Source organism: Pecten maximus, chromosome 9 (assembly GCF_902652985.1).
Source record: "Pecten maximus chromosome 9, xPecMax1.1, whole genome shotgun sequence".
NCBI lineage: Eukaryota > Metazoa > Mollusca > Bivalvia > Pectinida > Pectinidae > Pecten > Pecten maximus.
In genome coordinates this window covers 32,069,205-32,086,408 of record NC_047023.1, presented here as the reverse complement: position 1 = coordinate 32,086,408, position 17,204 = coordinate 32,069,205, and the positions used below count along the sequence as shown (strand labels likewise).

At 35.1% G+C, this 17,204-nt stretch overlaps 1 protein-coding gene across 1 annotated transcript; it reads left to right on the top strand.

Moving 5' to 3' along the window:
• Positions 1–3,250: 3,250 nt before the first annotated feature.
• On the top strand, positions 3,251–11,260 carry LOC117334195 (cholesterol 25-hydroxylase-like protein 1, member 2). The gene has a single exon (XM_033893681.1). It carries the CDS (start codon positions 3,971–3,973, stop codon positions 4,901–4,903), a length of 933 nt encoding a protein of 310 aa, XP_033749572.1. The 5' UTR covers positions 3,251–3,970; the 3' UTR covers positions 4,904–11,260.
• Positions 11,261–17,204: the final 5,944 nt, after the last annotated feature.

The window sequence follows — 17,204 nt, the reverse complement described above, 5'->3', positions numbered from 1 at the left end:
TATGTACTGGTGTAGTTCCATTTCTGATTTGAGTAGTCTTCAATATGATTATTCGCGAGATGGAAACCGTAATGCAAATAAAATGTTTTTTTTTTCAGTTATTAAATTCATTTTATCCATATAGTAAGGGCATTGACAATCTCTGACTGGTGAACATAGAAGTTAAACAAAATACGTCTATCACAAGCATTGCTCTGACGATAAGTAATAATTATATATTAAACAATATATAACTAAAGAGTGAGTATATAGTATATTGGCTAGCTACTTATGTTATATTTAATAAGATAACAACAAACGTCAAACACAACATACAATACATGGGTCTACTCAACGTATTACAATAGATAAGATGATTTGTAAAGCTTTAATTGGTCAATTACCATAGTTCAGTAAAGAATACGTCAAGGCCTTCACACCAATTATAGCACTTAAAAAATGTAACAAAGACATCGCAAGATGTGTGTCAGAACTATCCAGGTGGCATTGTGTGTGTAACCTAGAGACAAGACACTGATATTATACTGAGGTAAGAACACAGATCCCTGTCAATAGTAAACAAACTCTGACAAGGACGAGAAACAAACCTCACAACAAAACATAAGACAGAATATTGATCTGGCTATTCCGTTAAAATAAAGATTTTATGAGATGAGCGAGAGATATATTAAAAAGATCCGAAATTAATGGTTTACTACTTCCCTAGGGTGATTAAATGGTATTTTAAAAAGAACTTAGTACATATAGCCAGGACAAAGTGTTGAAATATATAGCCTTTGACGGTAATAGTGTGTGATCTATAATATCTCTATAAACTTTATGTCCTATATATGTTTAGCGTGTTTGTATAAAACAATCACATAATGCTGTATTAAATTCACATTGAGGTGTGGATGTAGATAAATCATTGTCGTGTGTATCGGGTCATCAATCTATTTCACTTAACCTGAATATGATTATCAGTTACTACGACCATTGTACTCTGTGTATTGTGGTGAAGACATTCCGGATGTTTTGGAGCGGGACTCATATAACTGTCCGGACGTTTGTCTCCTACGTTTTGTGTTGATTATGACTATCCCAGCTTACATCCTTCGTAATTTTTTTACATATTAAAATCCCATATTTTGTGATTAATAATTTATTTTACGCCTATATATCAACACCAGTCAATGTCAAGTATATTATTTTGTACCTATAAAATCATCAGTCAACGTCATGTAAATTATTTTGTACCTATATAATCATCAGTCAATGCCATGTATATTATTTTATGCCTATATAATCATCAGTCAATGTCATGTATATTATTTTATACCTATATAATCATCAGTCAATTTCATGTATATTATTTTATACCTATACCTACATGTATATCAACTTCAGTTAATTCCAAATTTATTATTTGGCACCTATATCTATATCATTATATTTATCGTTGTGTCTATCGTTGTGTCTATCATTATGTTTATCGTTGTGTCTATCATTATGTTTATCGTTGTGTCTATCATTATGTTTATCGTTGTGTCTATCATTATGTTTATCGTTGTGTCTATCATTATATTTATCGTTGTGTCTATCATGATATTTATCGTTGTGTCCATCATTATGTTTATCGTTGTGTCTATCATGATATTTATCGTTGTGTCCATCATTATGTTTATCGTTGTGTCTATCATTATGTTTATCGTTGTGTCTATCATTATATTTATCGTTGTGTCTATCATTATGTTTATCGTTGTGTCCATCATTATGTTTATCGTTGTGTATATCATTATATTTATCGTTGTGTCCATCATTATATTTATCGTTGTGTCTATCATTATGTTTATCGTTGTGTCTATCATGATATTTATCGTTGTGTCTATCATTATGTTTATCGTTGTGTCCATCATTATGTTTATCGTTGTGTCTATCATTATATTTATCGTTGTGTCCATCATTATATTTATCGTTGTGTCTATCATTATGTTTATCGTTGTGTCTATCATGATATTTATCGTTGTGTCTATCATTATGTTTATCGTTGTGTCCATCATTATGTTTATCGTTGTGTATATCATTATGTTTATCGTTGTGTCTATCATTATATTTATCGTTGTGTCTATCATTATATTTATCGTTGTGCCTATCATTATGTTTATCGTTGTGTCTATCATGATATTTATCGTTGTGTCTATCATTATGTTTATCGTTGTGTCCATCATTATATTTATCGTTGTGTCTATCATTATGTATATCGTTGTGTCTATCATTATGTTTATCGTTGTGTCTATCATTATATTTATCGTTGTGTCTATCATTATGTTTATCGTTGTGTCTATCATTATGTTTATCGTTGTGTCTATCATTATATTTATCGTTGTGTCTATCATTATGTTTATCGTTGTGTCTATCATTATGTTTATCGTTGTGTCTATCATTATGTGTATCGTTGTGTCTGTCATTATGTTTATCGTTGTGTCTATCATTATATTTATCATTGTGTCTATCATTATGTTTATCGTTGTGTCTATCATTATGTTTGTCGTTGTGTCTATCATTATTTATCGTTGTGTCTATCATTATGTTTATCGTTGTGTCTATCATTATATGTATCGTTGTGTCTATCATTATGTATATCGTTGTGTCTATCATTATATTTATCGTTGTGTCTATCATAATGTTTATCGTTGTGTCTATCATTATGTTTGTCGTTGTGTCTATCATTATTGATCGTTGTGTCTATCATTATGTTTATCGTTGTGTCTGCTGTGTTTTTTCGATAAGATGTGGCTCACCTTTTTGTGGCCTCTCCTACCATAACAACAAGTGACCACTTAGGCGATGATTACCTAAGGTTGACATAAACCTGTCATTAAACATTGATAAAACATACAGGTCAGACAGAGATCTAAACAACACCGTTATAAATCTCTGGTTCATCATAAACTGACCGCGTCAGTAAAGTATCCAGTGTACATAGTCTGTGGTTCATCCTAAACTGACCGCGTCAGTAAAGTGTCCAGTGTATAGAGTCTCTGTTTAATCATAAACTGACCGCGTCAGTTACATGTAAATGTCCAGTGTACATAGTCTGTGGATCATCCTAAACTGACCGCGTCAGTAAAATTTCCAGTGTACAGAGTCACAGGAATTGTATCTCATGTATTGATGGGACAGGGGAAAAAAATGGCGTTGTCTTAGCGCATGTTAAGAAAGAAAAAGAGGTGGAAATGTTTTGTTAAGCCCAATGTTTATTTTATTTTATTCATTTTTATAATATAAAATCACTTTATAACAAAGTTTACATTGTGTTAAATATTCAATTCGACCCACATTTGACACGCTACTTATACCCGGTATACAGTGTATATGCCAAATATTAAAACAAGTTTTAAAGTTCTAAAGACACAAAATTATTTGTCCCACTTTTAAATATATGTAGTATACAGCACCAATACCTCTCATGGTATGTCACATACACACGTCTAAAATAGCAGCTGCAATGTAACCATACTTCCAGAGTCAGTCAAAGGTATTTCAAGTTATTGTTAACACTAATTTAATTATGTCGCATTCGTGATCATTAAGCAATGGTAGATAGGCCTATACATACATATTTGCTGGGTAACCAAACATTTTCCCCGATATGTATCTGTGTCAATAGTTAGAGGTGTATGTGATATCCTATATACACAGTGTACATACTTACCGTTGTTGTTAATACGGTAATGGGGTCAAGTTTTGGTCATAAGTCGAACAATTTTATCAATGGATTATAAATAGTATCGCTCCGCCAACCCGTGGCGGGCCCCTGTGACTAACAATGACGTAGGGCAAGGTCGGACGGCGGGAAGCCGGTGTATAAAATGGCAATGCAGTGTTTATCCAAGCTTTAAAACGTTTCAACCGGGAGAGAGGGAAAGGACTGGGGAAGTGGTTCCTTGTGATGTCCGTGTAGTTATACAAAGGACAGAAGCTAGACAAAATGGATAGCAATCTGCTTAACATCGGCAGAACATGGATGTTTATTAATGAAAGTCTAGCAGACGGACTTCTGCTGTGGAATACAAGCGGCAGGAGCAGCGGTCGTATACTGCAGGCAATCTGGGATTTACGGCTAGGCAGGGAGGAATTCCTTCGCTCTCCCCTCTTCCCGGTTTTTCTCTCTGTTGTCTTCTACTTCAGTTTCTGCACACCATTTATGATTATTGACTTAATCGGGAAAAAATGGACATGGATGCAAAGTTTTAAATTACAGACGAACAAAGATGTAACACTTTCGCAAATTTTCGATACTTTGGGTTTGACATTTTGGAACCACATTGTGTACATCCTCCCTGCCGCCGTATCCCAGTGGATATGGACACCGGATACAGAACTACCCGAACTGGCTCCCAGTATGTTTGAATTCGTATGGCATCAAATAGCCAGTTTGTTGGTTTTCGACTTTCAATACTTCGTCTGGCACTGGAGTCACCACCGTTTCCGGTTCCTCTACAAGCATATCCATGCAGTGCACCACCGGTACCACAGCCCATTTTGCTGGGTGACCCAATATCTGCACCCTTGGGAGCTGATAACCGTAGGATTTCTCACAACCACCAACACTTGGTTCTTCAACTGTCATCCTCTCACGATTTGGTCTTACATGATTGTGAGTATCATTGTAAGTGTTGAGGCCCACATCGGCTTTGATTTTCCATTTTGTCTCCACAACTGGTTTCCTTTCGGGGTTATCGGCGGTGCCCCAAAACACGACATGCACCACCTTAAGCCTATGACCAATTTCCAGCCATTCTTCAATCATTGGGATAAACTGTTTGCCACGTTTTGTCCAGCCATGCAAGCAGGAGGGGTCAAGCCAAAAACGCTCTTGGAGTATGAACATAAGCACAAGGAGACCAAGAAAATAATGTAGAACATTTTTTACCAAAGGTATATATATACTTTTCGCAGTATTGAGAATTACTTTTAAATGTTTTCATTAGTTCTTATTCAGTTATTTATCTTCTTAGCCGATTGATTTGTTAAATGTGTAGTAAGGATATAACGTTATGACACATTCTTCCGAGCACCTGTCGCCTATTGTCGGTTCGACATTGTGTATCAGTTCAGCACTGCTGAACATAGTGTTGTTACCGTAATGTATAGGGGTGTCACCGAGACTATCTAATACATTACTCTAGAAAAAGATTAACATTATGTAAGCTTCCGGTATTGCTAACATTTTGTTTTCTATGCAATCGATCGTGTATAGTAAAAAGCTTATCTGGATCATTGTAGAAAATTCTGACCATCAGTGTAGCTGAGTCATACGACTTTCTGAATATCAAATTAAACCCTAATGCCCATTTTCGTTGAGTTACACAGTAATTATGATGCATAGCTGTATCGCACATGGTTTTACGTGCATGCGAGTGTGTGGATGTATTGATCGCGACAAGGTGCACGAAGACATGGCACCAAATCTTTCCCTATATATGTAAATCGGTCGGTAATCAATGTCAAAACCAAAATTTATCTGATACGGTGTTTCGGTTTGGTTCACTTTGTCACAACATTGCTGTGTTTAACATCTCTTCGCAGAAACCGTTATTGTTATAATTACACGGACTTCGCCTATAAAGGAAATTTTCATGGAGGAACTATTATAAAGCGCTAAAAGCACTTGTAGGGTTTCAAGAATTATTTTGGGTGAAATTTTGGAATATTTCAACATCATTTTTTCTGAAAATGAGTTTTCGAAACTTACTTTTATTATAGGAAAATCCCATCCGGTTAAGTCTGTACAATACTGTACTCCACACACTAAGAAGTGAGTACACACACTCGCACACCTGCCCGCCTATGACCCAGATACGTAATGATGTTACTGCCGTGAATCTCGCTATTGATAAGCTTGTTATCGAAAAAAAAATGTCAAGTATTAACGGGAAACTGTCAGAAATGGATAACAAAGGGCATGTTACTACCCAGTATGACGTCAGCAATGTGTACATGTGTTGATACACAACTACAAGGGATAGAGCAATGCCAGACCATGTGTATGGGAGGTAACTCTCATTCACAACCTTACTTTGTACCTATTGTTTCAGAATTCAAACAAGCCCGAAAAACTCAGCTATATGACATATGATCAGTTCACCAAACCCCCGTATCCCACAATACTGTCAATAGATAGAACTGTTTGTTGCCTGGCTAAGTAAAAGTAATATCTTGGTGTTAATTGAATTTGGGCAATGCCAAACTGGCAGTGAGGCTCTGTAGTAAGTTATTTATCGAGACTCCTGACACATGATTATGTTGGTTAATTTTACAGTTCTACACCGCGAAATATGTTAATTATATGTTTAAATATTGTTGTATAAAGACCCCAGGCGTATTTCGACCGGATACAGTAGGCGACACGGTGACTCGTTGTTTAGTGTACATGTGTATCGTGTTTTGTAATCAATGGCGAACTGTGATGATTTTCAGTTTTTCGTTCGGTCAGGCACTCGGTGATGACGATTCGTAGTTCTACCCATGTAGTTCTCATCTTAAAAATATATGTGTATGCAAACAAAATATTTTTTCACGTGTAAAATCCAGATGTGATGTAAAGTTTAATTCAGTATTAAGGACTTCGGAGGTTCTGGACTGTATAACCCTACCCACAGGGACTTATGACACAAATTCGGGTACGAATCCCGACCCCACAGCCTCTGTGTCTGACAGCTAGGGCCTCCAAGTCAACTAGTCATTCCATGCATGTTTATATTTATAAGTTTTACTATATTGATATTTAAATTATTTTTGTTTCATGTTCGTGACCATATATATGTTAGTTTGTTGATTTTACTAGGAAAAATGAAAAGGTTAAAATAGTTTCATTTATTTCCAAAATTGTTAAGAAAAGAGTTTTAACTTGATAACGTCTGTAAAAAGAGATGTTGCGATGCCTGGTTTAGCGGTATACTTGCGAGATGTGCAGTCGTTTCTAATTCTAAAATGATCCTGATCATTTTGAAATCTCGCCCAGAGCTATACAAAACGTTACGCATTTCTTACATTTCTCTATAGTTTCTTTCCAAAATTTCCTAGTTATGCTATGGTACCTTATACAATACGAAACCTTTCTCAAGATTCTATCTTCTCGTATAGACTTTAGTTGTTGTTCTTTAAAAGTGAGAAGTAATTTTTAGAACGATAACTCTGTTAAAAAATCTAAGTAAAATTACCTTTGAACTATAGTCTGTACTCATATATCTATCCTCCAATCGAAACCAAGTGAATAGGTTATACCTCATCGAATAATTCATTTCTTGACATCTTGTCTGAGAGCTGATAGCATATTAATTAGATGTATGTTATTCCGTAAAATTTCTTATCGATTAATAAGTTTTGAAGGAAGTCTCGGATTAGAGCAATACTATTTGATGACACTATAGGCAGAAATCTTTCTCATTTCTATACGGGAGGAGCGAGGAATCCTTCACTTGTTTGTAGAACTAATGTGCATATCAAAGTAGTCCTCAATACTGCCAGACGAAAGGCGATCTCTCCCAGAGTGCATTGCGACCCTTCATAACAGCACGCTTGCGCAAGGAACCCTGGGAGAGATAAAGACGGAAGGAAAATTGAAGCTGATAACAACTTCGGAGAAAATCCGACCACATCTAAAAAGGTGTCTTGTATTATAACTAGTAATATGATGCAGAATAGATTAATAACCTCTCCCTTCATCTTAGTTCTAACTTTTACTTACCTTGACCGACTTTACCATCAAGGCATATCTAACATCTCATAAATTTCACTTGTACCTTTTACCATTTTTTAATTACGTATTTTTCAAAAAGATTTTTTCTTAGAAAATACTACATTAATTCTAAAACAATTTTAAAATGCCGTACTGTTTACAGGCCAATGATATATATTTCATTCTTTTTTGTTTTGTAAATTAATGGTTATAATAATATTAATTGGATTTTAAGCTAATGTACTGCTCGTTTTATATATCTTACGTCCATAGTGGTTTTTGCTGTGTTTATTTACATTTTTCAGAAAATACTGTTTTGTGTTAAACAAATTTTGTGACATTTAGAGAATATCGTTTTATTTTATGTAGATTTTGCTATGTGTGTTGTTAAGGCCATTTGAATGTTTGATAGAAATTTTTCCATCATGCTCAGGTTTAAAATTTATTTATTAATCAAAATTGTAAAAAAGCAATACATGACCTGTAAATGTGTGTGTGTGTGTGTGTGTGTGTGAGCAACAGTGAACAAAGTTCATGAACAGATTGTCTTCACTTTTAAAAATCACAGTCTTGAGCAAGTCTATTTCAGGTCGAGGCTTGTGAGTTCAATATTATTTATGAAGTTATATATTTTGAATTGTCATTGTACTAGAAAACATTTTTAAAGCGTTATATACCAACGTGTAATTGAAGTGTATGTCAAAAACAACTTTCTAATACATTATGCTGCCTGCATTTATGAAAAGTTTTCAAAATTATGGCGAAAATATGAACATGTTAAACAGGAATGACAACAAACGAACAATACATCCGTCGTTTATGAAAATGTTTATAAATTATAGAACATGTGATACCCTATCAGAAAATGTATGTTAGAGCGTGTGTCAGGTGGTATAGATCTAAACATCTGCCGTGTATTATATATTATTAACATGTACCATTGTCATTATTGAGGATATCGTATAGGGTGTGAACCGTTGGGGTTATTGTGCTTGAAGTAGAGTCAAAATAGAAGCGGAAGAAATTGAGCGGAACGAAACTGGTTTCGTTTCGTTCTTCACCGTTTGTTTCCATTTCGACCCTATTTTTAGATTTAACCATGTTAATGTACGTATATATCCGGTTAACGTGTTATCTAATAGTCCGAATATCCAAGATAGGCTCCTTTGGAAGCAAGTGTGTGTCACAAACGTTTTTCCTCACAATTACGGTTATACAAAAAGAAGCCGTTCCTCTGCTGCAAATTTAGAGGGAACTTATAAAAATTGGAATTAAGGAAATTGTCGAAATTTCCCCCCTCGTTTCCAACATTTCGATATACAGCGTCGGATAAGAAAACTATCACTTGGTAATGCATTGGATATAAACCTGTTTTCATCCGTTCAGATGTGCCTTAGATATATATAGCTTAATCCGCATTAAGCCGCCATTAGCTTGCCTCAGTCCAACAATATAGTAAAGATCCACCAGGATCAATTACGGTATTAGATATACAGTTACAGGATATTCGGACTACATTGTGTATATTAACTTTTGAACGCCTTTATTTTTACAAAGTTCCATTGTCATCTTATATGAAATGATTGCCTTTAAGAAACCTTCGATGAATTTCAATGTCATCTCAAACACACAAAGTTAATAAAACACACCGTGACTGATACAGATTGTTAAAACAAATAAATGACGTCACGCTGTACATGACGTCACGGTTACAAGAAGCAATTTCATTGCGATCTAACAGCGACGCAGTGTGATTTTGGTAATTTCATACGAGGCAATGTGTATGTAAATATAGAAAATGAACATATCATATTTCGCTTATTGGCGATCGGTTAATGAAAAATGTCTGAAATCTGTAAATGTGAGATGCCAACAAGGACTTGGCACACATTTCCTACCCACAGTTCATATGTATGCATCATATTATCATAATAGGAACCAACTGTACGTTAGGAATCTGTGCCAGGTCCCTGTGGATATGCCGTATCTGTCAGGGCAAGTAAGATTGTTACTAACAAAGAAAAGAGAAGTTTAATTCTTTAAGTGCTAATATTTATATCTATGTATATCAATATTTACATTACACGTGTACCGCCGCCTGGTCTGGCACAGGGAGCCAACTCTGTGTCAAATGACGTCACCTAGTAATGACGCGTCATCAAGTGACGCCGATGTGACGGTACGTTTAAGACACGGCGGTCACGTGGTATCGAGACCGTCACGGACCACACACAACTCTTTCACAATGACGTCCCAATGTCGGGCACTGACGTGAAATAGCGGTCGTGACGTGTTGATATCGTTTGTTAATGGATCACAGAATATTTTACCATAACATGCAATGTTTAATATGTAAAGGCATACGTGATGTCGGTCGTGTGGCTGTGCTTTATAAAACACGCCCAGGAACGGCATCGATACTCTCCTTTTACAATGACGTGCCTTGCCCCTAAACCAGGGCACCGACGAGAAGGGGAGGTAATATGCTGTATAGGTGATGTTTAATTGAAATTGTATGACATAATTTGTCAGTGATGACTACTTGTAACCTTTGTAAAGCTTTCGTACAATATATGCTTTGTTTACCAGTAATGGTATTTCCTGTAGAAAAAATCAGGCACGCAAGACCAAGACGTAGGCCGAGATTTATCCGGTCAAAATGCCAGATATTTAAACTATGGTGTTGAGACCAGAAGAAAATCCAGCTAGTTTAAACGTAGATAATCTAATGACTCAAGGAAAATGATTCATTAATGGATACAGACCTCATAAATTATTGACATCAGCAAGAAATTCACTGTAATATACAGAGCCAGATTTGTCTCAAGTCGGTTGGCAATGATTCAAGTGAAGAAAAAAATCCATACACAAGCAATAATAGAACATATACAATACAGCTTTCTTCCATTAACTCTATTGGCCACTGATAACACGTACTGTGGTCCAGGTATTTAAACTTTAAATATGAAGTCAGCTGAGAATTATACTGCCAGCCGACCTGTTGAAACAAATCCTAGCGCACGTGCTAGTATTGTGAAATATCCGGGAGTTTTTCGATCCTTTCTAATCGAAAATTTCAGTTAAGTTGTCACTTCCTTGATTTATCTGTCTTTAAGAGATCTGTACATGTTGTTACGAACGTGTTTTCCTGTGAGGGGTTAGTTTCCTTGACGACGGGTTATCTGCGCATGCGTAACTGATACGTTGTATTGTAATGCATTGTACTTGAATTTACATTTTATTATACATCACGTTTCCCTATATGACGGTTCAGGATTATAATAACTTTGATTCCTATTGTCTCACTAAACGCTCATTAGAAAACAATAACGACCGTTAAGTCTAAAATATTCATAACTAAGACAATGTTATGAGAACGATTGTAGCAAGAGCAAAAAGGTCTATGCAATTGCAGCTACATTTGTATGTCACGTTTGCTATGTTGAGCTGGTAAAAATGACTTCTTACCAATAAGAATGATTTGCCATTGTGATTAGATTTACTGGATGATCTTGGTTAATAAACGCTTGAACTAATCTTCTCGGTTTTGTGTTTATTTGTAAATCTAACTAATGAATTGGATTTTACTTTTAATACATGCTGCATGTACAATTGAGATGTCGTTCCCGGCTTATAAAGACGAGTGTCATCGACAAACTAGACGACGGTTACTATTCCAGAACACATGGTCTTATTTTACTAGTACGGTTTAAGGCTCGCCGTGCAAATCTATAGGATTGTTCATAGTCTGTCATTGTTTTGTCGGTTTTAAAATATATATAAAAAAGTTATTTGGAAATTTTTTTTCCAACCATGCTAAACATACCAAACTGAATATTCTATATGGTCTAGCATCCAAATTAATTACAGTTATTAGAGATAAGGAGAAGTTAAATGAGCGACTGAATGACTTGACAGTGTACCTCAAGAACAAACATTATCCTACTGAGGTAATACAGAATGCTATTCAGAAAGCTAAGGAAAAGGGTCCAATTTCTGTTCACACCGATAGGATTCAAAATAAGGATACCAATATCATACCATTTGTAACTACGTATAATCCTAATAATTGTAATATGCTACCTATTATAACACATTATGAAACCTACATGAAAAATAGTGTGAAAATGAAACATATTTTTGAAAATAACAAAGTTATCAATTGCAAAAGACAAGCTAAGAATTTGAAACGTTTGTTATGTAGATCAAAATTTGATATGAACACCTCGCATGCCGACAGTGGTGTACAAAAGTGTATGAAACCCAGATGTGGTACATGTAAGATTCTTATTGTGTGTAAAAACTATACTTTTATAAATGACTCAAAAATAGAAATACGATCTAATATTACATGTAATTCTAAAAACGTTATTTACACTATAATATGCAAGTCATGTGGTGAATTTTATGTTGGCCAAACTGGGTGCGAATTAAGATTGCGTATGAATGTACACAGGCAGCAAATTAAAGATGATGACTTGAGATTTTTAAAGGTAAGCAAACATATTCACCAGTGTTCTGGGAATGATTTTTATGTTTTACCTATCTACAAGTTAAATAGTGACGATGTAGTTACAAGAGAGTTAAAAGAAAAAATGTTTATCAAAATGCTAAAACCAAACTTAAATGCAGAATAAGTTTATTGAATGTACAGTATTCCAGTATTCCATCTGTTCCGACCTTGTTTATTACGTCACGCTATTGTTAACGTCATCACAATTGATGACGTCATACATATCTAAGCAACGTACAAATAAACAAAAGTTCAGTCCGCCTGAAGAAGCCTGAGAGGGCAGAAAGGCCTTGCGGCAAAGTCTGTTTTTTGTTATTTTTTATAAAAAAAGTTATATTGTTAATGTTGATATTCTCAGTAGACAATGAGGAATTATGTTTGCTTCATGTTACCTGGTCAGCCGGTAATCCAATATGTGTATCATCCGGGTCATTAACTATGTCAGGATTTTCCAGTGTGTTTATCATCAGGGTCATTAACTATGTCAGGATTTTCTAGTGTGTTTATCATCAGGGTCAATAACTATGTCAGGATTTTCCAGTGTGTTTATCATCAGGGTCATTAACTATGTCAGGATTTTCTAGTGTGTTTATCATCAGGGTCATTAACTATGTCAGGATTTTCTAGTGTGTTTATCATCAGGGTCATTAACTATGTCAGGATTTTCCAGTGTGTTTATCATCAGGGTCAATAACTATGTCAGGATTTTCTAGTGTGTTTATCATCAGGGTCATTAACTATGTCAGGATTTTCTAGTGTGTTTATCATCAGGGTCAATAACTAGGTCAGGATTTTCTAGACCTCACCTATTTCATTATTTTATCCTGTATTTGTTTTGGGAGTGGTTTGTTTGTCTGGACTGATTTGCAGTGTTTTATTATAGTCGAATGTATCCATTTTTAAGGATTAAGAATAGGTTCAGTTCATGTATGCTAAAACCATCACAGAAAACAAACAAAAACAGTTTATCATCAAACTCTGTAGAATCTGTAGTTGCATATTTGTAGATCGACCTTAACCCCTTCCCACCACACCAGTATAAAGTCTGTTTCCCTTCAGCATATCACTGTCATATATTCCCTATAGAAGTGGTGTAGCTAAGCATACCCTAATACCCCGTTATCATTCACATAAGTTTCTGTTATTATAATAGAATAAAAATTATCAACTGAAACTCTTTCAAAGTTTCAAATTTCTCAATTAGCGGGTATGGTGAATACTTGTTGTACATTAATACTAAACAGTTAGCCAATAACATTACATAAACATTATAAATTAGAAACCAAACAAATAGAACAATTTTGGCATGTTTTAATAACATTACATTTTACAATCAATTTTCGGTGAAATAGCTTAAATTGCTCACAATACAAGAAATTACTCGAGAGGGCATCGGTAGCGCATTTTCCCTGTGTATATGCTCTCGCATCTCCTAAAATACTTGGCGCAGACGTATGAATTGGCGGTAATTTTGCTATTAGAACAAACTGCTCCAGAGGGAAACAATAGATCAGAATCCACATTGATTCCAGGCTGGTGACAACGTCCCTGTTATATCCTAAATCACCACATCCACATGAAAACGAGGCTGGCGACTACGCCCTTGTTATATCCAAAATCATCACACCCATTGTTATATCCTAAATCACCCATCCACATTAAAATAAGACTGGCGACTACGCCATTGCTACATCCGAAGTCAACCCTAATCAAATTAAGGGTTAGATACACTACTTAGAAACATTAGTTAGATTCAGCAGAGCCAAAATTAATTAATTAGTTCGATGTGACACACATTTATTTCATCAGCAGGGGTAACCACCAAATGGTTTCAAATATTTCATTCCGATGATACAAGCATAAATCCCGAAGGTCATGCAAAATAATTATCAACGGATATGTTCCATGTTAACATTTTGCGTTCCTTGCTCGAAAAAGAAAGCATACTTGCAACAAAAGTTTTTTGTTTCAATTTCGCGGGAATACAAACATACTACCACATGAAACCAATAGCCATCATAATATTTCAGCACATGGCAGTTTTGCATTGACTAGACTATTGCAGAAATAACGCGAAAATCAGTGATGTCACTATGATAAAGCTAAAAATGTACAATAACATTAAAATGTGTTATGACTTATGTTTCGCCGACAACAGATTGTAGCTGTAGTCACATATGATGCATACTGTACTCAACCCCTTGCTACAACAGGTAAGTTCCCTAGAGAATTCCAATATAGATGTAGAAATCAAAACGATTTCTCTTCATAGGTTTAACGTTCTAGAACAGGGGTCATTCTAAGCTATTTCGAAGTAAACATAATATTCTTGTCCTGCTATACCCAAGTAGGAAGTCTTGTTCTCATAAGTTTTATTTTAGGAATACGACACTTCATTAAGTGTCAATACCATCGCCAATGCGGTCTGCTCTTAGAAAAAATTCTGATGAAACCAACTCCCTGTGTCATGAGATATAACGTATCACCTCCAGGCGGAACCTCATAATAGATTAATATATACTCATCATCGATTAACTAGAGTCAAATTACTTATCAGGAATTAGTCTATCAACGCCACAGCACATATACATAAGTGTCACGTGAACGTACCATGAAGCAGCCATTTTGGACACAGTTAACGTCCAATCAACATGGCCGAATACAAGTATGACCACTTTCCTGGTCAGGCCACTTAGACCAGTCATTCGTATGCCCGTTGTGGGTGATAAACTGAGGTGTCCGTAGGTCGCGTGGGGTTTTGTACTTGATTGCCGATAATAGAGGTCACATCTGTTCCTACTTAAGCTGGTCAATCGTACTTCTAAAATAAAACAAATGAAAGCTCTGAGAATTAAAACCTATTGATTTTATAAAAATAACACAGAGGTATATATATATAACACCTATATATTATAGCAGTATAAAATACAACGTGTGTAAAATACTGAATCTTAAACTTCATAAAAGCTGTGTTGTCTTTCTAGGACACGTCAGTTGTTCTAGGAACCAATCGAAATAGACCTTAACTAATATTAGAAAGGGAAGTCCAATACCCAATAATAGTATTTAATGAAAATATGACAAACATCATATTAATTTTTTTTGAATATGGTTGATGTTCCAAGATACGTCACCAAGTGGGCGTTTTTTTTGTGTTTGTTTGTGTGGGTTTTTTTATGTGTTTGTTTTTTTGTTTTGTTTTGTTTTTATATTTTCTTCGAATTTATATTCCTATTTCGCATGACAACATCACCGACACTGCTCTCATTATAATCATATCGTTGACTTCTTCATTTTCATCTGACATCAACTCTTTCTGATACTAACGGAAATTATGATCATATTTCGTATTGCCCTCTTGTCATAAATCTTAATGTCATGATAGTCGTGACGATTCATTTTACAAAATCTGATAAAGAGAAAAGTTTCCAATACCTTTTTGTTCTCTTGGATATGTCTGAATCTAAGTTTTAGACAAGGGGGAGATAATTAAGCTAATGTGAGAATTTATCTGCACAATTCGTAACAAAAATATCGGGGCTTGTAGTCTTAATATTAAAATGTTTTTCATATTTTATCTATCTAAACATAATCAATTTTCGCTTGCCAAAGGTGTTTAATACAATATTGATTCTCTTTTGAAGAGGAGGGTACTGGATCGTTATTCTTGGTTAGCGAAAATGAACATTTGGCTTTATGAAAACAAACGTATGAAGCCGTTCAACAAACATGATTATGAAACCTCCTGCTTTTGTCGAAATAACTATTACTGACCTTAATAGATTTAAACTGCATGGGCATGGAATTGTATACAAGCACATATTCATATGAAAAGCAGTTGTAAGTTTGAGTTTAGTGAGAACGAAATGCAGTGATGTCTGCTAGACCTCGTCAATAATGCTATAATACACCAATATGGTAATCCAAAAGGGAATTAGGGAAAAAAAGTGTTAGATACAGTAAAGCCAAAATTAAAAAAAAAAAACTGTCAGAATGATACCATGATAACCTTTTTTTGTTCCTTGCCTGAAAAAGAAAGCAAAACTTGAAACAAGTTTTTGTTTTTTTTCTTCTAATTCTTAGCGATTTCGAAGTATGTATATATAATATTCTTGTCTTTCTATACCGACGTAGAAAGTCTCGTATTCGTTTTCACTTTAGAATACGACACTATATTGAGTATCAATGCCGTCTCCCAAACTGTCTGCTTTTAGAGAAATTGCTGATAAAAATCAATAAGATATAACATAGCACCTCCAGGCGGTACCTTAGGACAGCTTATTAAACGCTCATCATCGATTTTGCTGGAGTCAAATAATTTATCAGGATTTAGTCTTCCAACGCTACAGCACATATACATAAGTGTCACGTGAACGTAGCATGAAGCAGCCATTTTGGACACTGTCAATGTCCAATCAACATGGCCGAATACAAGTATGACCCCTTTCCTGGTCAGGCCACTTAGACCAGTCATTCGTATGCCCGTTGTGGGTGATAAACTGAGGTGTCCATAGGTCGCGCGGGGTTTTGTACTTAATTGCCGATAATAGCGGTCACATCTGTTCCTACTTAAGCTGGTCAATCGAACTTCAAAATAAAACCAATGACAGCCCTGAGAATTAAAACCTATCGATTTTACACAAATAGCACACAGGTGTATAATAACATATGTAAAATAATGAAACTTAACTTTCATCATCAAGCTGTTTTGTCTTTCTAGGACACGTCAGTGGTACTAGGGACCAAACATTGATACATCCAGAAGGGTATGACGAAATCGAAATGGTATTAAACTATTATTAGAGAAAGGGAAGTTCGTTAAATCTCATAATAGTAGATAAAAGATATGACAAATATATAATATTTTTTATTTAAAATGTTTGATGATTCTTGATATCCTGGAGGTCACTATTTTTGGATTTCTGGTAACCTTGACAACAACAAACCGAAAACAAAGGAATAGCAACT